The 25,512-nt window shown below is 39.1% G+C and overlaps 2 protein-coding genes across 4 annotated transcripts in view; both read left to right on the top strand.

The window, feature by feature from the left end:
• The first annotated feature begins 164 nt into the window (after positions 1 to 164).
• LOC139953096 (lysosomal alpha-mannosidase-like) lies at positions 165 to 16,618 on the top strand. Its single transcript, XM_071952507.1, has 24 exons — positions 165 to 358; positions 1,580 to 1,682; positions 2,512 to 2,685; positions 3,161 to 3,354; positions 3,794 to 3,997; positions 4,152 to 4,223; positions 4,711 to 4,827; positions 5,590 to 5,790; positions 6,235 to 6,307; positions 6,730 to 6,769; positions 6,883 to 6,952; positions 7,617 to 7,739; positions 8,221 to 8,334; positions 8,747 to 8,876; positions 9,597 to 9,664; positions 9,813 to 10,034; positions 10,484 to 10,602; positions 11,413 to 11,514; positions 11,897 to 11,984; positions 12,095 to 12,175; positions 12,892 to 13,119; positions 13,598 to 13,747; positions 14,678 to 14,801; positions 15,154 to 16,618. The coding sequence occupies exons 1-24, from the start codon at positions 272 to 274 to the stop codon at positions 15,249 to 15,251; spliced, it is 2,982 nt and encodes a 993-aa protein (XP_071808608.1). The 5' UTR covers positions 165 to 271; the 3' UTR covers positions 15,252 to 16,618.
• An 842-nt stretch (positions 16,619 to 17,460) lies between these two features.
• The window catches only part of LOC139952987 (uncharacterized), a 32,626-nt gene continuing 24,574 nt past the window's right edge, over positions 17,461 to 25,512 (top strand). For 2 of the 3 annotated variants that reach the window (XM_071952345.1, XM_071952344.1), the window contains exons 1-3: positions 17,461 to 17,544; positions 18,949 to 20,698; positions 24,905 to 25,072. In XM_071952345.1, coding sequence (XP_071808446.1) covers positions 19,056 to 20,698; positions 24,905 to 25,072 — 1,811 coding nt within the window. In that variant the 5' untranslated portion in view covers positions 17,461 to 17,544; positions 18,949 to 19,055. The remainder of the gene's footprint in view (positions 17,545 to 18,948; positions 20,699 to 24,904; positions 25,073 to 25,512) is intronic. The other variant, XM_071952346.1, reaches the window with a different exon arrangement.

Here is a 25,512-nt window from a genome sequence, read left to right as displayed (position 1 = left end):
TTCTGGTCCAAACAGTGTCAAACCAAAACTCATTGAATATTGTAAATACGCTTTGAATAAAGGCTATAATAAGCAAACGCACTTTCGTTTGGGCGGCCTCTAGCGTCAGAAACAATCCAGGCCGGAAATTGTGTTTGGGGACATGTGACTGCTCATGTGACTTTTTCGGGTGTTCGGCAAGTCCATGAATGAACAACAATAAATCTTGTTCGTTGTTGTTTCTCCAGCTTAACAAGAGTTAAGCTCAAGAAGAGTGACAGTAACACTCATCATGATGTTTCGGATGCTTCTCTTCATCACTTTGTCTTTCATTGCAGTTATATCTGTAGATTTTGCACAAGCAACATGCGGTTACAAGGTAACAAAACAATAGCAGTACAAAACTACAGCACTACCTACACAAATGACTATATATAATATACTATTCTTACATAACACTACAGACTACACTCTACAGGATTACAGTACAACTACTATTACTAAACTACAACAAGCACTAGCACTCTAGCAGTATAGAGAAGAATAGCTGATAGTTTCGAGATTTAGAAGTATAAATATATTTCTAACTTTATTAGAATTAGATTTGTACGGAGCCCCTAGTAAAGGGACATTTTGAAGAATTTGTTTTCTTCTTCTAAATTATCTCGAGCGCATGACATATTATCTTGTGCACATGACATAATTCACGATTTCTAAAAGTCACAACATAATATCTCAGGCGCACGACATAATTCACGATTTCTAAAAGTAGTTGCGATAACGTAACCCTCCTCCCCCTGAAGGCCCGGCGCCAGGCCGCAGGGTTACAAGATTCTTTTGATCGGCAAATGACAATCTGGTCCAACACATATAATTTTGATAGTTCCGATAACGTAACCGTCGACAGGAGGGTTACGTTATCGCAACTATAATTTCGACAGCTAGTCACCAGATTTGCCCCATTTTTACCACTTTCAAAAATCATGACTCAAATTCTAAAGGCACGGAACTTACTCCTCAATATCTATATAGTTGCAATAGCATAACGTAACCCTCCTCCCGACGGCCGCACAGGCCAGAGGGTTACACAGCTTCCACAATGTGTGCAGGGCGAAATAGTTAAAAACATACAATATCGACAGCTAGTCAGCAGATTTGCTCTATTTTTACAACTTTTTAAAATCATGACACAAATTCTAGGAACACGAACGTGATCCTCAATGTCTATAGCCCACCTTGTTGAGCTGTTAATGGCTCCGCTTTTAACATCGGTCTCATCACTGCCAGTGATGAGACGGATGTTAAAAGCGGAGCCATTAACAGCTCAACAAGGTGGGCTACAATGGCTAATGAATCCTACCATATCACTTAAAACACTATTGAGGAAATAGTTTGAAGAAAAGGGACAAAAACTTACCAGATCCCCGAGCGAAAGAGTAAAAAATTACCCAGGTTGAAAGTTTGAATCTTTTTTGGTTGGACTAAACCATTCTGTAATTGGGGGGGGGGGGGGTTACAAGGCAGGGTCCTAGAGTGCATGATGGAAGGCGAGACATTGTTCATATAGTTTGTAAAAATAATATTAAACATTTGATTGTAGAGCTGTCCAGCCACTGTGCCCGGCATGCTGAATGTTCATCTTGTTCCTCACACCCACGATGACGTCGGATGGCTCAAGACCGTTGACCAGTATTATTATGGAGGTATGTAGAAAATGTCTCACTAAATCATGGTTTAAAGTGATGTTTTCTTGTCTACCATGAACGGAAGCAATCATACTTAAACATGCCTTGAACTCGTTCTTGAAGGGTCAAAGCAAGTTCCCTCTGATAAAGGTGCACTTCTATGAGGAAAATGTAAACTTGTCTGGAAACCTTGCACAGGGCACCACAGCAATGGGATACTTTTGAGACGCTGGTGGCAGCAGACATAATGGTCCCCTAAGGTGAACATAGACCTCTTCGCAAAAACCATTGCGCAAGCGCAGACTGTTGAATGAGGTGCATTGTGGGATAGATATGGATCAAATTTGATCACCAGCTAGACCACAATGCACCTAATTCCAAGCTTTACGCGCGCACCCCAGTATTTGCGAAAAGGTCTATGCACAGTACTGCTCCCACAGGTCTGAGCATGTGCACTACTGGCGAGAACTGTAAAAAAAGGACAGTCCAAATGTTTCCCCCTTGTGTGGGTTAATTCAATGTCATGGCCAGGGATTTGAAGCAGCCGCCTTAGTCACCTTGAGTCTGTTGCACAAGATCACCAGGGCCCAATATCATAGAGCTGCTTAGCACAAAAAGTAGCTAAGCACAACAAAATTATGCTTACCAGAATAAGGTTACCAGCCAAATTGCAATCTTTGATTGTTATCCTGCTAATTTTTGCTTTGCAGAAAATTGTTTAGCAATATTTTCTTTTATAAGCAGCTCTTTGAAATTGGGCCCTAGCCACGATACACCTGTAATCTGCTTGTACTCGGACCCATCTTTTAGGGGGTACTTATTTATTGATTTTGTTAATTATTTACAGACCGGAATGACATCCAACATGCAGGGGTTCAATACATTCTTGACACAGTCGTGTCCGAGTTGTTGAAGGACCCAGCCAAACGTTTCATCTATGTTGAAATTGCTTTCTTCGAGCGATGGTGGAACGAGCAAACGGACAAGATGAAGGGCCTTGTCAAACAACTTGTTAATGAAGGTAAGTAGGATTTGAAACTTGGTGGAAGCCATAAGAGGTTTTCGGAACACCACATGAGTATCTCTTTTTGAGTAGTATTGGTTCTGAGAAAGAGCTGGTGATTAAAGAGTCATTGACAACGGGTGCTTCACAATCCAGCTCCTCAGCTGCGATTAAGGATCATGAGTATATATTTGGTTTGCGGTAACACCATGTGTGTATATCTACTTGCCAGGTAGAGTTGTTCTTAGGGAACTGTCTTGCTTTATTCTACTGCCGTGGAGTAGAAAATCGGAGGTTCGGGAGACTTCTCAAGTCTGAAAAGAACTGTCCTGCTTTATAACTATTACCAGGCCTCAAATCCAATATAAGGATCATGAGCTTCCCAAAGTATTATAATTATTATTATTATAGCCAAATCTCTACAGAACGACCCAAAGAGCAAAAGTTTTTTGTCAATGCCAATGAAATATTTCACCATCGCTGTACTTTTCAGGGAGATTGGAGTTTGTCAACGGGGGATGGTGCATGAATGATGAAGCTGCGACCCACTACAACGCCATCATTGATCAGATGACCATTGGCTTACGATTCCTCAAGGAGACGTTTGGAGACTGCGCAAAGCCACGGACAGCGTGGCAGATTGACCCCTTCGGACACTCGAGGGAGTATGCCTCTCTCGTGGCCCAGGTAAAAACAGAACTTTAGACAGTGCTCTTCAATTAAAGGCACTGGACATGTTTGGTAATTATCAAAGGCCAGTATTCTCACTTAGTGTATCCCAACATGCATAAAATAACAGACCTGGGAAAATTTGGGCTCAATCGAAGTTGCAAGAAACTAATGAAAGAAAAAACTCCTGTGATGGTTTTTGTGATTGATTTAGCTTAGTGCGCTGAATATTTGGCAGCACAGGCTGTATACTCCCTAGGGAGCTGAGATGGTTTAAGGAATGAATGAAATGGCCCAGTGGCCAGGGGTACAAATGTTGGAAGTGCTTTGAGACGCCCTTTGGGTGTATAAAGCGCTATATACAAAACATGATTATTATGACTATTGTTAGAATGTGCGCTTTATAAATCCATTTATTATTTTTATTATAATTATAATTATTTTCTTGGACACACAGATGGGATTTGACAGTCTGTACTTTGCTCGACTGGACTACGTCGATAAGGCAACGAGAATTGCAAAGGACAGGATGGAGCAAGTGTGGCATACATCGCAGAGTCTTGGCAGTACCTCGGACCTGTTCTTCGGGGCATTATTTGCTCACTATGGCCCGCCCAAAGGCTTCTGCTTCGATACCTCCTGCAATGACCCTCCCATCATGGTACGACACCCAAAATTAGTAAATCTCGCCTTGCTTGGCCTGCAGTTTTAGTCAATGAGATACCGGCTTTTTTCAGGACTCTTCCCAAACCTTAAAACCAATCTGTCAAAAGTGGCTGTAATATTAATTTTGAATTCTCTGTTAATATTTACAGGATGATCCCAATATGTTTGACTACAATGTAGATGAGAGAGTTGCTCTGTTTGTAAAACTTGCCAAAGAACAGGTAAGGGGTCTTGTCAAAAAATCAATTCAATTCAATTCACATTCACAAATACAATTATATGCAAACCTGTGGACCTTTTTTATTCTGACCTATGTTTTGCAACATCCTTTAATTAAAATTTGGCAATGTATTGTTTCATTTCATTTTATTTCATTCATTCTGTTTTTGATGCCAAGGACTCTCAGAAAAGTTACCTTAATCACTGTGAATGTATTGTTTTACCCAATAACCCTAACCCTAACCCAAGACAAGTAGGGAGGTTTGAGTTTTGGCGGTGGGAGGAAAACCCCAGAGAATTATTCCAGGGAGAACCCTCGCAGTCAAGTAGGGACTTAAATAAAACCCAATCCACATAGTGGCACTAGTGTGATTAGAGCCGGTGTTCTAAAGGTGGTAAGCCAGGAAATATACCACTACGTCAACCACCCAATGGCAATTCATTTTGGGATAGCTACTTTTAACAGAAATATTTTCTGCTCTTTTTCAGAACGCTACGTACAGAACAAACCACATTATGTTCACCATGGGGTCGGACTTCCAGTACAGCAATGCACACATGTGGTACAAGAATTTGGACAAACTTATCAAATACGTCAATGCCAAGGTGAGGAACCAAAACTGAGTGGGGAAACAGTTCTTTTTTAATCAGCTATTGCTTAAGCACTCATTGTTTCAGGCTAGGACCCAATAATGGAGCTGCTTAAGCAGAAAATACGGCTTAATTCCTGCTAAGTAAAAATCATAATGATAAAGTTTTGACAATATATGTTTGAGATTTGGGCTCATAAATTGCTAGCCTGGTGGGCCACTTTTTTAAAAGAAGTGCAAGGCCTGGCTAGGGCCTTCACTAAAAAGAAATCACTAAAAAGTCAATTTGAAGCCTGAATGATGTAGATATTTACTAAATCACTGTGCAACTGCAACTCAAACTTTGCTTGTTAAAGGGAAGGTACACGTTTGGTAATTACTCAAAACAAATATTAACTTAAAAACTGACTTGGTAACGAGCAGTGGAGAGCTGTTGATAATATAAAACATTGTGGGAAACAACTCCCTCTGAAGTAATGTAGTTTTTGAGAAAGAGGAAATTTCTCACTAAAATAATAAAATACTTCTAGCTAGAAGTCTTTTATTCCTATCTGAAAGCACACAAATTCGTCCAACAAGGGTGTTTTTTCTTTCATCATTTTCTCGCAATTTCGATGACCGATTGAGCCCAAGTTTTCACAGGTTTGATATTTTATGCATATGATGGGATACACCAAGTCTGGTCTTTGACAATTACCAAACGTGTACCTTCCCTTTAAGGTCAAAGAGACTTTAATAATAAAAAAAATATTATTTTTTGTTGTTCTGATGCACGCAGCAAAACGAAACAGGTGTGCATGCTTTGTACTCGACCCCATCATGCTACACAAAAAACGTCAATCAAGTCGCCAAGAACTGGACCACAAAAAGTGACGACTTCTTCCCCTATGCTGATCACCCGCATGCTTTCTGGACTGGGTACTTCGTCAGTCGGTCAGCACTCAAGGGTTACGTCCGAGAAACCAACACCCTTCTTCAGGTACCATGACAATTTTCATACAAGAATGTTTGAACTGAGAGCATTCTTACCCTGATGCAGTTATTTTCTGAGTTCCGAATCTCTTGTTTATATTTCCGATGTGAAAAGGAGCCACAGACAACAAATATTTCTGTCAAAAGTATCACTGCTTATATCGATTAATTGACAATAGTTGTACAATTATGATCACTGCCCACAAAGATGCCCAAGTATGACGCCAAGTGGGAACAATCTTTTTGTGTTGATAGTCTAATCCCTTGGCAGAGCCAAAGAATGACAATGTTTTATTTGAAATTGTTGAATATGCCATGCAAAATGAATGCCTAAACTGGAACTAGGACAAGATTTGTGATTTTTTTCCCTGAGGAGTTAAAATATTTATCCACAGTTCTGAAACCAAAAACTTACTGCACAGTTTTTAGACAATTTCTGTTTTACTTTCAGATTTGTAAACAGTTAGAAGTTTGGGGATCAGTGCTTCCTGGTTTAAAACTCCAAACAAACTCAGATTATCTAAGTAAGTACAATGGACCCTTCCCATGAAATATGCTAATTACATTCACGCATGCGTACAGACCCTGTTGGTTTGCAAACGTCATAGAGTTGTGCACTAAGCAGAAGCGCAATCGCGTCTGCGTCACGCACCCATTAGCCGTGTACAAAACAGCGCGATGTTCCCTCATTTTTCCAACCAAAACATTAGTGCGCACGCGCTATGTGCAATTTACATATTTCATGGGAAGGGTCTATTATAAGTAGGTAAGGTTTGCAGTGAAACAATGGAAAAATCTCTTTTGTGGGTAGTGGTGACTCTGGGAAGAGCTTGACGTTTCGATCAGTGTGCTCTAACTGTCTTATGGAGTTTGTGGACTCTGCTGTGTGTGTGAGCTTTGGTTTTCATGGTTTTTTATTTTATTTTTGTTTTTGTTTTTTTTCCAGAAAAAGCTGAGGCTGTTGCTCAGCATCATGACGCTGTTTCGTAAGTAATTCTTCAGTTTTCCAAAGAAAAATTTTGTTACTCAGAGTAGATTTCTCTGATGTCTCCTTTTTAGGGAGTGTCTTTAAAGAAGTTTTTAATTTTTTTTATTTTAGTGGTACTTCAAAACAACATGTTGCTGATGACTATGCCGAAAGGCTCTACATTGGCCGCACTCAATGCAAGGCAAGTTAAATTAAATTAAATGCAACTAAATATTCAAACTAATTATCTAAATTTATTTTAGATGTTGGGACACTTTTATTCTTCATAATATTGATGTTAATTTAACCTTCCTACTTTCAGTCACAAAAAATGGTTTTTGGCAACAAAATGCTGATTTATTGGCATAATTATACAGAAAGGTACAGTAGAAGTCACATGTGCAAGTTTCAACTGAATGTTGCCAAGAAAACTGCAAACAACTGTTTTGGTATGTTTAGTGAGGAGACAGCGGTTATCCAACCCCATTTTTGGCTTCAGCATTTACGAAAGACACCAATCCTCAGAAATTTGAGTTACTGTTTTGTGGTGAAAATTTGTTCAAATCATGTTTGCTTCGAAAGGAATAAACTCTCAAAATAGTCTATACTATCAACAGCTGCAGTGCTTCTCACTAAACACAAATTTTATGGTCATTACTTTTGTGAAGTAGGTACTAATCTATGATGCTACCTTTACGCATGCGTATTGAAATGTAGCCTAGCGAACTTGGGGTGGATTTCACAAAGGTAGTCCTAACTTAGGACTAGTCCTGTCTCTTAGCATTGCCTAGGACTAGTCCTAAGTTAGGACTACCTTTGTGAAATCCACCCCTGTTCATTCATTGTTTTGCTCTCTGTTGTCGTAGAGCCTTATTGGCAGTGTTCTCGGTAACCTGATGGAGAAAAATTCCTCCGTTCCGGCACCAACGCCCGAGTTCTGTGACTATCTCAATGTTAGCGTTTGTCCTATCACGGAAAACTCGCCTGAGGTAAACCATTGATAAGTGTCATAATTCTATATTTAAGACACTGAACACTATTGTTAATTGTCAAAGACCAGTCTTCTCACTGGGTGTATCGCAACATAAGCATAAAAATAAAATTACAAACCTGTGAAAGTTTGAGCTCAATTGGCTGCAAAGTTGCGAGATAATAATGAAAGAAAAAAAAACACACTTGTCACACGAAGTTGTATGCTTTTTAGATGCTTGATTTTGAGACCTCAAAATCTAATTCTGAGGTCTCAAAATCTAATTTGTGGGAATGTACTTCTTTCTCCAAAACTAAGTTACTTCAGAGGGAGCCGTTTTTCAAAATGGGGTCGCACCAAAATTGATGTGTTTGTTCGGCCATGACGCCATAGATCGCATTGTCTATTAATTATGATTATTAAATCATCAAAATGGTTTAAGGATTGATTAATGTGGTTAATTTGATATTAATCTTTGCCTTTTTTGGTTGTTCTTTCAGTTTATTGTAACTGCGTATAACCCTCTGGCACGAGCAGTGACAACAATTGTACGGATACCAGTGAATTTCAACTACGCTGTAACTGGCCCAAACGGAAAACCAGTTACAAGCCAGGTTCGTAAAAAAAAAGGTTGAGATAGTTTTGGGGTGAACAAAAGATAAAATTTACATAATTTGATTCTGCGACCTCCGGAGTAAGGGGCCATTCATAATTGTTTTGAAAATTTCAGCCATTTATTTGAATTAAGACTTTTTAAAGTCTGCCTGGTAAACAAAAATGCTGTATTTTTCCAAAAATAAAATAAATCCTGCTCTTGATCTACTCTAGCTCCGAGGAGGCTACTCCCAAAAGCTCCTTGGAATCTATAGCTCCAGGGGTCACCAAAAGGTGGAAATGTGATCATTTCAATGTACATTCTATGATCTGGATCCCAATTTCAGACTTTTGTGTCAGCAGTGACTCTCATCCCTGTCGAATACAGCCTTACTCTGCCTTCTTTCTGTTTTGTGGATATAATTCTCACAGTTGCAAGACGTTTCAATGGGAACTAAAGAAGTCAGGAGATCCCATGGCAACGCATCCAAGGAGTTGATTTTCCCGATCACCGTACCCCCACTTGGTTTCAGTAACTACATCCTCAAAGTCTTGCAAAAAGGTAAAAACTATCTTTAAAAAAAAAAAAATCTCAATTATGTATGAAAGGTTAATGTATCACTGTAAAAGAGGAGCAAGCTCAATCAATTAGAAACTTTGTTCTCTGATGTTTGCCGAGCATCGTGTGCAATGGTCTTTTTAGGGAGCATCTCAAACAGTTGGAACGGTAAAAACACTCTAGTTGGATCGTTTTAATGGTCCAGTCTGACATATGGACCGTTCCATGGAACTGCCGGAACGTTCCATTGGAATGCTCAAAATGTTAATGCATGTATTCACTTGTGTAGTTTTGCTACCGCACTTAAGCACAGTGATGCAGTCAAGCGAAACCGTCTGACAGCCAATGGATTGTGGGTGCGTGCCCAGGGGTGGACTTCACAAAGGTAGTCCTAACTTAGGACTAGTCCTAACCAATGCTAAGAGATAGGACTGGTCCTAAGTTAGGACCAGTAATGCTAAGAGATAGGACTGGTCCTAAGTTAGGACCAGTAACTCATCCTAACTTAGGACCAGTCCTATCTCTTAGCATTGCCTAGGACTAGTCCTAAGTTAGGACTACCTTTGTGAAACCCACCCCTGGGGAATGTTCTTTTTTACTGGACATACCTGACTTTGGAGACCCTCCCTTTAAACTGAAAAACAGAAGATTCGTGGAAGTTTGAAGCTCCATTTTTTTTCTCAGAAAATTAAAAAAATGTCTTTTGATGTTTGTGCTCAACAGGGGAAGCCAAGGCATCAATTCTTCCTAAAGTGTACAAACCTCAGTCGGATGAAGTGGTTGAAAACCAGGTAGGATACAATAGATGTTAATTTTTTGTATTGGGGATAAAGAATATAACTTTTTTTACTCTTACAGGGATGTGTATTAACCACTGTATACCAAAAAGTAAACTATTGGAATGTTTTTTTAACATGTTAAACATCTTTGCCTTAACAGTTTCTCAGTCTGACGTTTGACGGTAGTACAGGACTTTTGAAGTCGATGACAGACAAGAGGACCAAGTCATCCATGGCGGTATCGCAGTCTTTCCACTGGTACGAGAGCAGCACAGGAACATTTCTTTCCCCTCAAGCGTCAGGGGCCTATATCTTTAGGCCGACCCAACCCACTCCCAAGCCCTTGTTTGACGGCACGTCTGTTGGTATGACAGTCATTAAGGTAAGATGTCTTGTTTGTGGCAAGGCTTGGTATCTTTCCTACCTAAGTCTGTTTTCCGATATGTTTTTCCTTGGATAGATTAGAAAAAAATGCTTTTAATAAAGCCTGTAAAGTCTATTAAAGCCTATACTGTGTGTTCTTGTAAGTAAGCATGTACTTGATGAAATGTTCTTACTTTTTTCCAAGGACCAAAAAATAAACATATCTTCTTCTTAAGCTCACTGCACAACATCTCCTTTCTACAGCAGCAACTGAAGACACACCTGTTTACACTTTCTTTTACCTACCACTTGAGAATTCCCTCTTTTTCCATCTTGACCGGCGCCGTTGAATGATTTTATATTAGATTCAGTGTGTCTTTACAAATGCTGTGTTATAATTATTAACTATTATTTGGTTCTTAACTGCAACTGTCTTTTTCATTGTTTTTTTGTCTTAACAACTAACAGGGTCCTGTTGTAACAGAAGTACGGCAGCAGTTTCAGCCATGGTTGAGTCAGGTTATCAGACTTTACCCCAACAAGGAGTTTGCTGAGTTTGAATGGACCGTCGGTCCGATTCCATACAAGTGAGTTAGGGAAATGACTTTTCAAAAAGTAAACAAAATTTTAAAGTTAACCAGAATCTTTTTTTTGAGAGAGCACCAAATTTAGGGAAGTCTGTCTGTCCCAATTTTTAATTTTTTTTAAATTTTTTATTTTACACAAACTTTAGTTTGTTTGTAAGGTTAACTTATTCTGTTTTGGTTTGGTCTTGCGTTATAAAACAAAACTATAAACAGATTATTTCACAAAAGAGCTAAGGTTTGTCTGGGGATGAACTTTTTACTGGTGTAAAAATGATTCTTATTTTGACATTACATTTGGCTTGGCAATTAAGGTGACTTCTTTATTTATTTTAAATCTTCCTGCTAATTCTGTATGTGGTAGGGCCTGTTCTTGCTTAGTTTTATCAGTTGGAACTTGGCTTTGTACAAAATATTTGAGAGCATTTTTTTGTACAGCCTCAACATGCAGGGAACCAGTCAAAATAAGAATCTATTTGTATATAGCACTTTATCACAGCCCGAAGGACATCTCAAAAAGTGCTTTCGAACATTATTACCCCTTGTCACTGCAGTGCACTGGGTATTAAATCATTCCTTAAACCATCTCAGCTCCCTGGGGAGTACACAGCCGGTGCTGTAAGTTACTGCGCTCCAAGCTAATCATTCACATAAACCATCTCTGCCCTCGCAGGTACCCATTTTACCCCTGGGTAGAAAGAAGCAATGGTTAAGTGTCTTGCTCAAGGACAGAAGTATCACAACCGGGATTCAAACCCAAAATACTAGTCCATGTCATGACATTCTATGCCGTTGATTTGTGTTGTTTACCAGGGATGAAATAGGGAGGGAGATCATCACACGATTCGACACGGATCTAAAGACAAACAGTACATTTTACACCGATGCAAATGGCCGACAGATGCTTAAGAGAATGTGAGTTTTAAAGGGCATGTGGGACCAATTTTATAAAGCTGTTTAAGGGAAGCTAGGCCTATATTGTTTGGTAATCACTCTTAAAATAAATGGCAATAAAATCTTACTTGGTAAGAAGCCTACAACAGCTTGCGATAGTATAGAGCAATTTAAGAATCATTTTCTCTTTGAAGTAAATGTGGTTATGGAAAAGTATACCAGTTTCTGTTGAGCAATATTTTTGTGTGCTTAGCAAATTATTATGCTTACAGGATTTATGAAACTAGACCATAGTCTTTTTTTTCGGAGCATTGACTGATTGTTATTTTCTTTCAGTTTTTTTTTCATTTTAGAGAGATTTTGTTCACAATTTACCTTGTTACTGTATCTTTATTTGTTTTAGCCTTAATCACCGTGCTGACTGGGTGTACGTCAATTCAGACCCAACGTCTGGGAACTATTATCCAATCAACAGCCGAGCCTACATTAAGGTAAAAACTTGTCACTCATTGATGATTGCCGAAATGACTGCACTGGGCATTGACGTCATGTGCACAACGTTTACTCCATATCTGACTAAAAATGTTGATATATTTCACAGGATGATACAAAGCAGTTGACAGTCTTGACTGATAGATCCCTCGGAGGAAGCAGCCTTAAGGATGGATCCTTGGAAATTATGGTAATGACAAAATGAACCAATCCTCTTGTTGAAAGGCAGTGGACACTATTGGTAATTACTCAAAATAGTTATTAGCATCAAACCTTACTTGGTAACAAGTAATGGGGAGCTGTTGTGATAGTATAAAACACTGTGAGATTTGGCTTCCTCTGAAAAGAAAGAAGTAATTTTCAACGAATTTGATTTCGAGACCTCAGATTTAGCATTTGAGTTCTTGAAATCAAGCATCTGAAAGCACACAACTTCGTGTGACAAGGGTGTGTTTTCTTTCATTATTGTCTCGCAACTTCGTCAACCGATTGAGCTCAAATTTTCACAGCTTTGTTATTTGATGTATACGTTGAGATACACCAAGTGAGAAGACTTGTCTTTGACAAATACCAATAGCGTCCACTGTCTTTAACCCTTTAGAGACCATAGCGGTCACACACGGCTTGTACCAAAGTGCTTATATAGCGGACACAAGCAGTTAGACATAATACTTCCATTCAAATAAAGAGGCCAAAGTAATCCAGTGTCCAGATATAATTTTTTCCAATGTAGTATGGTACTTTAGTATCCAATTTCTTAAAATCAAGACTAAACTTTTGTTTCATGCTATTTCTGTTGACATTTTCACTGACAAAATGTGATTGAACCTTGTGAGTTGGATGATATATCATGCAAAAATAATAATAATAAATAAAACCATTTTTGATTCTCTATCTTGACCCAAGGTCCAAAGGCGCACCCAGCATGACGACAGTCGAGGTGTGGGTGAGCCCCTGAATGAGACCGGACAGTTTGGTGACGGGATCATTGTGCGGGGTAAGCACAGCGTCCTCTTTACCTCTGTAGCCACGGCAGCCGCAACCCACAGGACCCTAGGGGAGGAAATCTTCATGGCACCCTTGTTGTCATTTTCAAAATGGCAACCAGACTGGGCGACTAAGTTTAACACAATGGTGAGTTTAGACTCAGAGTTGTCCAGAAGCGCCGGCGATTTCAACGGCTATTGTGTCCTTTTGCTGCCTTGTTTTTTTTTTACTTTTTTTTTTTTACCCCAGTGGAAGTTTTGTCTATGATTTATAGAAAAAGCAAACTTTAAGCAGCTCTATTAAATTGCCCCTACGGGCAGAAATAGTGTAAGACACTTTGATTGTAAGTTTAAAAGCGGCTAATAAATGCCTCTATTATTGTTAATAATTTATTAGTATTAAATAATATACAACAATTTAAAAATTCCATTTAATTAAATTTTAAGAATATTTACTAATTTTTTGTTATAATGAGGATTTTCATATACACTCAGTTTCTTTTGATGATTCTTTAAAAAATTTCCTTATCACAAAGTCTGAGACTTCGTGTGAAGTTGGAACTGAAGCACTATGCTATTATTAAGTCTTGAATTGAATTAAATTTAATTGAATTTTTATTTTGCAGAAGTCAATGGTGTCTGCCTCTCTTCCATCCAACGTACATCTTCTAACATTGGAGGAATGGACAGGAGACACTGTGCTTATCCGTGTAGAACATCAGTTTGAAATCGGCGAAGATCCAACACTCTCGCAAAAAGTCAAAATCCAGCTCAAGGTATGGCATGTAATGGATATTTAAATAAACTGTGTTTAGACCGTATTGAATATGACGTCACTGTTCAAATATCTGCCATACAATATGGCGTGTGTGCGTGTGCGTTGTCTGTTCATGTGCCATAGAAATCAAACCGAGAATGCTGCGTGCTTTATTGATATACGCCTTTGGACATGCATATGGTTTGCCCTACAAGATTGCGACTTTCATAGCAAAAAAGGGAATATTCAATATTCAATTTAACGGTCTGTTAAACATTGAGAAGTTTACTAGAGTGTGATTTGAACCTGTGACCTCCGGATTAAAATGCTGGCGCTCTACCAACTGAGCTAGCTAGCCCTAATGTTTGTCAATAAAATCTAGGGTGCCAGGCTTAAGCACTTCAACTGTGTAGCCAGGGAAACCCAAATTTACCTGAAGGGGATGCAACTTTTTTTATTTCAAATACCAAGTAACATACCACAAGGGAAACCGAAATTTAAGAAAAATTTACTGAAGTGGAACTTGAACCTGCGACCTCCGGATTTACATGCTGGCACTCTACAGCTGAACTTTCTAGCCTAATGTTGGCAGCCTCTCGATTTCAATATTGTCTGAAAACGCGGCTGTTTTTTCTTTCATTATTTTCTTTAGACTTTGATGACCAATTGAGCCTCGATTTTCACAGATTTGTTGTTTTATGCATATGTAGGGATGCACCAAGTGAGGATACTTGTCTTTGACATTGGGAGACTTTGGGACGCTTGGTGGCAGCAGACTTACTAGGTAAAATCCATTGTTCTCGCTAGTGTGCGCATGCTCAGAACTACGTAAACAATGGAAATTTACCTGGTAAGTCTGCTGCCACCTAGCGTTCCAAAGTCTCCCATTACCAAAAGAACACCCTGCCTTTAACAAAACCAGTGCACTCTTTTTTATTTTTTTATTCAGAGCTTATTTCAGCCATTTGGTGTCACCAGTCTGAACGAGGTGACGCTATCTGCAAACGAGGCACTCAGTGATGAAAAACGCCTACAATGGAACATCAACGATAGCCCTGTGCCTACACCGCCAGGTATGTATAAGGGACGGTCGGGTTGGTGTAGTGGTATCTTACCTCACCTTTCACCTCTGGGACCCTGGTTGGAATCCTGCTAAATAATAATAACAATAAGACATTTGTAAAGCGTCTAATGCGAAAAGCCTCTAAGCGCATAAAGAGAACAATAAAGTATACAATGAGAGAAAGCTACAAATTACAAATAAGCAAAATGACATATTAAATTTTGTGATGGAATTATTTTCCAATCGATAGAATCCTCGTGTGAGTGGGAAAAAAGTACAAGTCTCTAATCTTCAACTAAAATTAAACTAGACTTAAGTATGATCATGAATACATTGATGATTATTATTCATTTTTTTCACAGCTGTCAAGCCTGATCCCGTACCCTCATCAACGTTGACTGTTTCTCTGACACCAATGCAGATAAGAACCTTTGTCGCAACCATCAAAAGGACAAACTAAAAAAAAACTTTAAAAAAATTTCTGCAGTAATGAAACAGTAAAATGGAAGGTTTTTGGTTTAAAAGCATTTTCTCCAATTGTCCACGTTATCTTGTCAAAGCATTGCTAGTGATAAGCCCGGTTTATACTTCCTGCGAAAGCAAATATGATACAGATTTTGTTGTCACTTATTCACAATAAATAATTCTGAAGAATTGGAATGTGAAACATTCGCTGTGAAAATAGGGCTGTGTGCTGGAAGTCAAAATTTGTATCATTTGCATTCGCAGGAAGTATGAACCGGGCTTTATTGTATTTGCAGCTGCTTAAATTGTCTATTGTTTTTAAGTACCCCTAAAAATCTTTCCAGGAAACAATTTGCTAACTTACTTCTGTTTTCATACTACGCATGTTTTGTTAAACAAAACAAATGGTAATATGTTGTTATTTCATTATATAATGATCTTCTTTTAGTTCACCTAAACAAAATTCCTTGAAAAAGTTATCAAGTTATCTATGCATGTTTTGTTAAGAAAACACGACATCCACTAAAACTTTCTTGTCTTCTGTATTCTTCAAAGGAAAATCATGTTTTAAAGTGAAGGAGCAATTTGAATAAGGGAATCAATGTGTAGTGAAGAGGTTTTCAACTAGTGGTTTCAACCCGCGCAGAGGCCTGGACTTGATAATTTTACCGAGACGAAGTCAAGGTAAATTATCAAGAACCAGGCCCCGGCGGGTTTAAACCACTAGTTGAAAACCGATTTCTGAAGTATTTTAGTTTAGAACTTATTTATGACTTTGTTTAAATGTCATCGATCTTTAAAAGAAGTAGAATTAGGTAGAAATTATTTGTTTTAGAACAAGTTTTAATACTGAAAGAAGATTTTCAAAATCCTGTCTTCATGAATATTGATATCCATTATTATTAACAAAAAGGGACTGCCATAGTAGTTCATTTGAGATAAGACTAGAACGTCTTAACTCTTTGTGAAATCCACCCCAGGCCCCAATTTCATAGAGCTGCTAAGCACAAAAAGTAGCTGGGCACAACAAAGTTATGCTGACTGGATTTAAGTTACCAGTTATAATATTATATCTCATGTACAATTTGGCTGGTATTCTGCTTGTGTTGCTTAGCAGAATATTGTTTAAGCATCATCTCTTCTTAAAGAACTATGAAATTTGGCTAATAATGTTGCAGCACCAAATATGTCAGCATTTGATGTATTTTATTTTCGAGAAGCCATTGTCACTTAATATTGTTTTATTACTAACAAACAGGGTGAGGAATAATTTTAGAATTTATGCTTTAAAATTTCAATTCAGTGTTGATATTTTTTGTTATTAAACAGAGTTCAAAGAACTTTAATGGGACGAATACTTTATGCAATCGTGTTGTAGTGTACATTTCATGGATGCATGGTATTTTATGTGTGACACAATATGCTAGCCAGTGGTGTTAAAAGATTAAGGCAAGAGGCCCCGAAAAGAAAATAATAATTTTGTCCCCATTTTTTTTTTTAAAGATCATTAAAATAGTTTCAAAAGTTCACTCTCGAAAGTCATTTCACTTGCACCCAAAACGTGTGATGTTTTTTTTCTTCAAATGCCAGCACCCCCACGGCCCTAAATCGATCGGTAAGTTTCACCCATAGAAGTAGGGTTTCATCTTCACCATATAAAGTGGGGTCTTTCTCTATGATGATACAAAGTGGATTGGACCATCCCAAATGGGGTTTTAGGTATGGATGAGGGAGATGGACAATTTATTTTCAGAAACAACTGGAACACGACAATAATATTCTTCTGTTAAAACCAATCGGCAAAAGAGCTGACCCGCTTTAGGTTATTAAAAAGCTGTTAAAACTCTTACCCTCAGAACGTCTTCTTATTTAACCTGTCACCGCCCCAACCCCCACTGATTGATCACGGCAAATGACACGCCCACTTTTATTATGCTAAGTATCGCAAAAAATTAACAGAGGCACTAAGCACGCAGCATGTAGTTGGAGTGAGTAATTTTATTCGGTTCTCCCAAAATTTCATTTCACCTGTAAATATGTGTGGATTCATTTCGATCGAAGAAGAAATCTAATCAAACTGAAAATAAAATGAAAAAATAAAAAAACTGAAATGTATGTTGGAATTTATTTAATAGTTGAACACGGTCTACACGTTTTGAATTATTTTGTTGTACATGTTGATACTGCAAAACATATTATATAGAAATTTTCAAGACGTGTTAAAGACTGGCATTACGTGGAAGCGGCCAGGATTTCTACCTTATTTTCACACATTTAAGAATTTTCAAGTAAGTATTTGAATCATTTATGTTACAAAATATATACCTCATCCCTGTGTGTTATCGAACTGTTTAAAAATGTTTATTTTGATGGTATATTTCGTCAAAAACATAGCCGCAAGAGAAATTTTCCTGTTGTCGGATTAAAAAAAAAAGTGATTGGTAAATTCCGGCTTGCGTACTTAGCAGTCGAAAAATCGCGAATCAACCAAAACGTAAAGACTGACATCTCTGATCCTAATGTCAAACTGCTTGGTATTTTTCTCTAGGGCAATTTAACAACGTATTTACATTTCTCTGCTTTAGTCTATGACTCGAGCTTAGTTTGCCATTTTTTTCTTAAACAGTTGTCTCATTTGTCATCTGGTCGTAATTCAATTGCATGATCAATTTGGTATTGTTCCAATTTGTTTGGATCGTGGCTGACAAATGACATACTGGGGATACTGACAGCGAACATTTTGTGGATGGTCAAGCATGACTTACATTATAGTGTTGGAGTGCCATAGTGTTAACTTTGCAAAAAGGGCAGGCACTTTCATGTGAATTTCTTTTCAGTTTTAATTAACTATAAAGTCTTTATTAGGGGAGACTTTTGCACTACATCATGTACTACAGTACATAGACTGCAAGCCCTTATTACATGTACCGAGACCAGACATTCGTCCGTCGAACAACTCGTCCATGGTCATGGAGGTCATGCATGTACATGTACCATGGACATGATGGAGGAAGGAAGAGTGATACTACTAGCTGCGACCCTTCCTCCATGCTCCTAAAGTCCTACTACATCTACATGTTATCTATGTACACAGTAACACACTACTTGGCCAGGTCCTAGACCCAGTAACTAACTGGGGCGCTGTATACTCCTCTTTGCGTAATTTGTCGTTAGGCCTATCGGTCGTACTAGCTAGGCCTATAAAATGACAAATTTCGAAAAAAGAAGTGCAGCGCACCAGTTACTGGATGTAGCCAGGTTCCTTAACATGGAGAACGAAGGACTACGAACAATAAACCATTGTTGGAACATTTTGTAAAATGTTGTCAACGTCTTTTTGAAGTCCTAACAATTTGTTTGCCAAATTTTAACCAATGGTTCAATGTTTCGTAAACCTCGGGTCCGGGACCGTTGGGAGGATTGAGGGTCATGAAACATTAAGTTTGCGAGAATTTTTATATAACCATCTCACTTTTCCTAGAAATTCTACCAAGTTAACTCAGTCACCAACGGGAATTTTACTAGAAAGTCTACCAAGTTAACTCGGTCACCAACTGGAGAAACTCGTTTTGATACACCAAAGTGTAGGATATTAATTGCTTTACTGTGAAATAATTTGTGAAAAACTACAATTCCACAAATCAAATCAAACTTCTTAAATGAATAATTTGAATCCATTGTTTTCCTACCAGATTCTCTGGAGCCGAAATGGCATACTCTCTCCGATGTCTCTATACGATGTAATTCATTTCAAGATTTTTAAAGAGGAGGGAGAACTTGTCAGAGTTCGCCAGCAAACATGTCTGCCTCGGCAGATGTGTCCCTGAGCAAAGGGAGCCAGCCGAAAAGTAAGCGGTCCTTTATCGCCCGCCTGCCGTCTTTCCGCAAGAAAAAACATACTCCAGCTAAGGAGTCGGAACTTGATATGCACTTAAGGAGTGCAGAGGAGGACCTGAATGGTGGTGTGAAGATAAGGCCCCCTAGCCAGGTCAAAAATCGCAAGGATGACAACGTGAAGAGAAAGTCCAAAACGTCTTCGATTGTCGCGAGCTACGAGAAGCGTTTGAGTGATCTGAAGGATGAAGAGAGCAGAACTAATGGTAAAAAGAATGGAAATGGAAAAACATCTCCTGTGGACAATGGCGGGAAACGAAGTCCGCAGGGTGGTGCTACCACAACGACAACCCAAAAATCCTCGCGGTTTGGCTTCGGTTTTGCCTGGCAGAAAATCTCTTCTTTCGAGAACGGCAGTGGCAAAAAGACAGAGTCAAAAAAGCAAAGGGACGAATTGAATGCAAACATTCAGCAAGCTAGGGTTAACATCAAAAGCCTGAGTTTGGACCTGGAATTACCCCACGGATCCCCGCCAGACGGGGAGTCGACGAGTAGCGTCAAAACGCCGGAGAGTGATCGAAGCTCTTGCAGTTCAAACAGTAGTTTCAAAGTCTACGGGCAGCCCATGCTGTACAAAAGTGTCTTCAGTGAAGAGCCGAGAGGGCTTAAACGCCAGGCCAGCAGCAGCCAATCGGAGGGTTTTAACTCCAGTGGGATAAGCTTGTCAAGCTCCACATCCCCGCTGCATGATAAACTGAGAACTGCTGGAAGTGCAGCAACCCATGTTGATAACTCTGAAAGCATATCGCGGCTGACTCAGATGAACAGAACTTTCAGCAAAGAAGACAGCGGTGGTGGCGTTAATCCCAGTATTCATGATCGGACATATCCTATCGAAGAATCACCGACTTGTATTGTGAACACTACTTTCAAGCTGGAGCCCGGAGACTACAGTGCTGAGAACACTGGAACGTCTGTCGAGCAGGAGTTACCTCAAGATTCTCCCGGGGTGGTCAGGAAGGAAAACTCAATTTCCTGTGCTCGGGATCCTCCAATCAGTACAGCAGTAGTAAAGGACGGTGACGCGCCATGCGAGTCAGGATCTCAGTCCAGGGCACTCGATAAAGTCACTCTGCTGAGGCAAGACGTTTCCCTACCGAGGGCTGCTAGCCCAGCCCAAGATATCCCGAAAGAAATCAATCCGGTGTTTGCTTGCATTAAAAATACTGATCCTTTGGTATCGCCAAGACATCGACTTACCTCAAACACTATGGGGGCTGTCCAGTCGTCCGCGGATGCTTTTTCCACGCCTGCAAGACCAGTTGAACTTCCTCTGCACCTCCGGAACCCCCACATCAGTGCCATAAAGCACTGTTCGGAGTCCCTGGACTCCTGCGAACTGGACTCGTTGTGTTCAGAGGACCTCATGTGCGACAGCCGGTACCTGGATGACGACATGTTTGATACGAGAGACGAGTCGTGTCACCTTAGTAGCAGCTTGAGCGTGGAGGAAACGGCGGCCATGCACAGGGCACAACTCAGCTGGTCAGGTCGAGCCAGGGCCGTCAGCGTAGATCAGTTGCCGACTAACTCCAGTCTGGAAAAAAGGTGGGTCATAAAAACTACACACAGGATATGCCCCTCTTTCTCCTAACTCAATAAATCTGCTATGTGTAATAGGGAGGACAGGTCTGAGTAAGTCTGGGCCCTTTAATTGTTGGATTAGGTCTCCAGCGCTGTTTGAATGAGAGAATGAGTAATTTCCCTGTCAGAATGGTTTAGTCTGACATTTTAGTGTTGAGGCGCTACGTCTGTTGTTTTCCAGTTTAAATTGTCAGACTATAATGTACGGTACAATGTACTTTTAAAATAACAAACAGACACTCCCAATTGCCTTTATTGGTATTGTAAATGTTTTACAGGCGAACTTTGCATTTTGAACACCCCTGTAAACTGACCAGCATGAAATTCCAAAAGTGCACGTCGGTTTTTAATAAGTAGGCTACAGTTATAATTCAGGGTGCCCATTTAAACACCTTCTTCTCCTTCCAGGTGTATTCAGGCGCACTTGTTACCATTCTCTATTCCTTCAAAATCCAACTGCATGTTTTGTTTGATTCTGTTGTACTGAAGACTGCACTCATAAATTGCTTTTCATGGGTTGAGGACAGGCCTGGGATTACCCAGAGGTCTTGGCATTGATGCCCCTCCAGGGCTGTATGCTTCGTTTTTGAAAGGGCAAGGGCACCAAGGCAATTTCTCTCTGAAAAAGGGCACCCTATGAGGAAATTGTAAATTTCCACTGGAGCATTTCAAGGGCACCAAGGCAATGACAAGGGGCAATGGAGGCAATTGCCTCCGTTGTCTCCGTGAAGTATCAGGCCTGCCCCTCCAGCAGTTTCCTTCATATAGACTTTAAGACCACATAGTGCTCAGTTGTTTTTAAAAACTAAGCATTTGGCAAGCAGACCAACTGTTACAGGAGAATTTCATTTTGCTACAGTATGTCAATGAATTAGGTATTTCAAAAGCATAATTTTATAATGTATCACTATATCAGTACAAATTTCTTGTGGCAAAATTTTCAAGTTCATTGTTGTATGTAGCTGTACACATGTTGTAGTGTACATTATGATACATTGTAACAATGTAGGCCTATCACATTAGGAAGCAGTGATCAGCGCAGCAGTTCAGGAAGCATGGAAATCGCAGACAACAAAGCATAGTTTGTTTCACTTGTATTTGAAGTGTTTCATTTCTACACACACAGATACAAAGAAATATTATGACCAACCATGAAGTGCAGTGTATCATATCAATTCATGCATGCAGATTTTCACAACCTTTTCCTTTTATTTAGCTGACAAACATGACAAAGGAAATGAAATTACACTATTGTACATGTGTGTTCGTATTTGACATACATGACATAGTGAGTACAATGTGTACAAAACACAGTGTGTAATTTCCATAATAGATGAAAAAAGGGAACAGTTGTGTACAGTTAATTATTATACTACATGTATACTGATAACAACACAGTGTGTGACATATTTGTGTTTATTACTTTGTATAGTTAGTACCCATACTGTACATGTAGGCCTTGTAGGAATTGTAAGCCTACATGTGTATGATGTACATGTACATCCAGTACAATAAGCTGAACTTGCAGCCCTCCCCAATGACTGTTCATTATTAATCCACACAGGCTGGGCCGCTATGCTACCCAGTGACGTCAGGAGCCGATAAGTACTGCATTCAGCCCTGACTCACTGCGCCATATGCTTCGGCAATTACTTACAGTACAGTTGATATTCCCAAATAGTCTGAAAAATGTAGATGTTTTTAGTAGTATACTGGAAAAAAGTACATGTTAGGAAATGAACCGTGAAAGATCTGCCATGATGCAATTACCAATATGAGGAAATGTATTGAGACATTTTTATGTTGATAACAATATTTTACATGACACATTGTTAAAATAAAAGAGTTTTTTTCCCCACTATTCTTAGAATTACATTGGAAAACTAGGAAACGAACCGTGAAAGATCTGCCCCTACGGGATGCAATTAACAAAATGAGGAATTTTATCTAGAGAAAATTTTGATGTTGATTGTATTGATATTTAATGACACATTTATCAAAATAAAAGAGTTTTTTAACCTACGCCATTATTCAAACAAGTACACTGTACAAGTACAAATTAGGAAACGAACCATGAACGATCTGTCCTACGTGGTGCAACTAACAAAATGAGGAATTTTATGGAGACATTTTTGATATTGATTATAATATTTTTATGACACATAAAAAAAAGAGACAAATTCACCACACTATTGCCAGCAAAACCATACAAGTCTGACGTGTACAAGTACTCTGGAAACTAAGTACACATTTAGAACCGTGAAACATCTCTCCTGATGGGGTGCAAATAACAAAATGATGAAATTTATAAAAGGAAAATTTTGATGTTGGTTACAATATTTTATGACACATGATCTGAAGATGTTTTTTTGTTCCCCTGCGTTTGCCAGCAAGATAAGGCATTGAAGGTGATGAATGACATTATCTAAATAAATAATACAATTAACAAGCAGTACTACTGCTTGTTAATCATATTATTTATTTAGTTACCTTTTGCCCATAGTGTGTTAGCACTGTATACTCAGTGCTCATGTACCCGAGCTCTGTGAACAAAAAAATCATGGATGGGATTCATTATTGTTACATTCTACAACCCTACATGTACTTGGCTTGTTTACAGATGCACCAAAACAGGTGTTTTCTATAGCCTTATGTTATGGGTTGATTGTTCTGTGTGCAATGACACACAAGAGAGCACAAGGGCACTGTCAGCAAACTACACTACACTGTAGTTTTCCCTTTAATGTTATTCTTAATACACTTATCTCAACTTGTAAACAATTATACAGTTATATGCTCAGCATGCAGTAAACACAGACTTTGAAACATGAGACCTTACAGACCTTACATGCACCACCTTTTTGTGTTTTAAGTGCGAAATAGTGTACAATTTTGTTTGTTCTGCCACCATGTTCAATGTTATCACTTGTGGGAGGCAGGGAAAGGGTACAATGTTCTAGAATGATCTTCATTTTAGCACACGTACGTGATGTGTCATGAGACATGTACTCGCGGAATTCAAGACCATGTCCCAACAGAGTTGATTTGATGATCTTTTGTTAGGCCTATAAGTTGGTTCCTTATCGCCTGCGAAAAGAAAAGAAAAACCATGTTAAAACAGAAATTAGTCCTGTACGTAGAAACATACACTCTTATGTTAATTTTTCTGCGGACAACCTGAGTCAGTGGTGATGTGTTTGTACTTGGTGTGGCTGCACTTAATTTGTATTCTGTCATGATTAGTAAAAGGAATACAATTACATGTAATGTAAATTGTAATGAAGCTACCGCAGAGTCTTTGTACAGTGCATTCATTAATTTGTGTCTACACTGTATAAATATGTGTAGACTGTAGGCGTAATGAAGACATTTATGTAACCATGAGAATTTTGTTTTTGTTATTCCGTGAGAACGGATTTTACAACCTGGGTTCACTTGTACGAGCGTACATAGTATGTTTTTTCCCTACAATAGCCCCATGCATATTATGGTAGTGTGCGTTATGAATTATTCATAAATAATTCAAAATACAATTGTACCTGTTAGCGTTTTCAACAAGAGGTGGGCAGTTAAAATTGATTGATGTCATCATTTTGCATGTCAGACTGTGTACGTAACGTGTTTGTTCGTCTAGAATGATAGCTCTAAATGTGGATGTACTTGTAAGGATTTTGAGTGTAGTTGTGACAACCCTTCAACCTAAATAGAAACTAAACTGTACAGTAGACCGTATGTAATCATTTTTTTTTTAATCGTTTCCAAGATTTAGGGAAACATTACAAAACAATGACACGGTCCTTCAATTTCCTAATGAGAAAGGAACTGTACTGTACACCCTGAGTCAAATCCAAGGCTACATGTAGGTGTTCGTTTTATATAATCTGCATTTAACCGAATCAATATTGTAGTAGTGTCCTTGAAAATAGGTTTCCAGTAATTGTTTTGCTAATTACCGAGGAATCAATATTTTGTGTATTATGATAATTTAGCAGCTGCAACAAAAGTGGTCTTCCATGTAGGCTATTTTTGTTAGTTCATGTATTTGTACATGATGTGTGGGGGTGGTGAATGCATTAAGTTGTATAACAACTATTCTCATGTTTTTTAATTTTAAAAATCAATAACACCATTCTCCTCCTGCATGTTTTTACATCTAATTTCTCACCCTAGGGTCGGCGTGACCAGGGGTCTGGCACCGTCACCCCTGGGGTTACCCCCTGGACGGAGAGGGGGTAGTAGGAACTACCCCGCCCACCCAGTGCCGGACGAGGGATGCACGTCGCCTGTGGAAGAGCTTCAGTTTCTCATTAACAGTTCTAGTTATCGTGATTCAGACAGGTACACTTTGCAGTGTGTAGTTTTTTTCTCTCACTTTGTGTGCGGTGCTTTGCAATGTTTTCTTCCCGGGTTTTCGGTGCTGGATTGCTTAACATTCTTTATCTGTCAGCTGCTACATGTTAACAGTATTTCCTTTGTACATGTAGATGGTATAGGACAGGCCTTGAATTTCGTTCCCGAAGGGCATGCAAATTTTTCCTCTGGTGAAGGGCTCTTCAGATGAGGAAAATAGAAAGTTGTAGCGGAACTTTGCAAAGGGCACCACAGCAAAAGCACAGGGCACCCTGACAATTGCTGTAGATGCCGTCTGTTGGTTCGAGCCCAGTCACAGCATAATGCTACACAAAATGTATCAAGTTTGCTACTCGAAAATCATCAATATTATTGGCCTGATTGGTCTCTGTGTAAGGTGGGTTTGGCTGGAAGGTGGAGAGCTTGCT

The sequence above is a fragment of the Asterias amurensis genome, chromosome 21, assembly GCF_032118995.1.
Source record: "Asterias amurensis chromosome 21, ASM3211899v1".
Taxonomy (NCBI): Eukaryota; Metazoa; Echinodermata; class Asteroidea; order Forcipulatida; family Asteriidae; genus Asterias; species Asterias amurensis.
The sequence above is the reverse complement of the archived record's forward strand: the minus strand, read 5'-3'. Positions and strand labels throughout refer to the sequence as shown.

What these genes read in the sequence shown, in the direction of transcription:
- LOC139953096 (XM_071952507.1), top strand. Translation starts at nt 272, where the DNA reads ATGATGTTTCGGATGCTTCTCTTCATCACTTTGTCTTTCATTGCAGTT. An exon ending in TGACCAGTATTATTATGGAG is followed by an intron (nt 1,683 to 2,511) that starts GTATGTAGAAAA and finishes AATTATTTACAG; the next exon opens with ACCGGAATGACATCCAACAT. An exon ending in ATGCCTCTCTCGTGGCCCAG is followed by an intron (nt 3,355 to 3,793) that starts GTAAAAACAGAA and finishes TTGGACACACAG; the next exon opens with ATGGGATTTGACAGTCTGTA.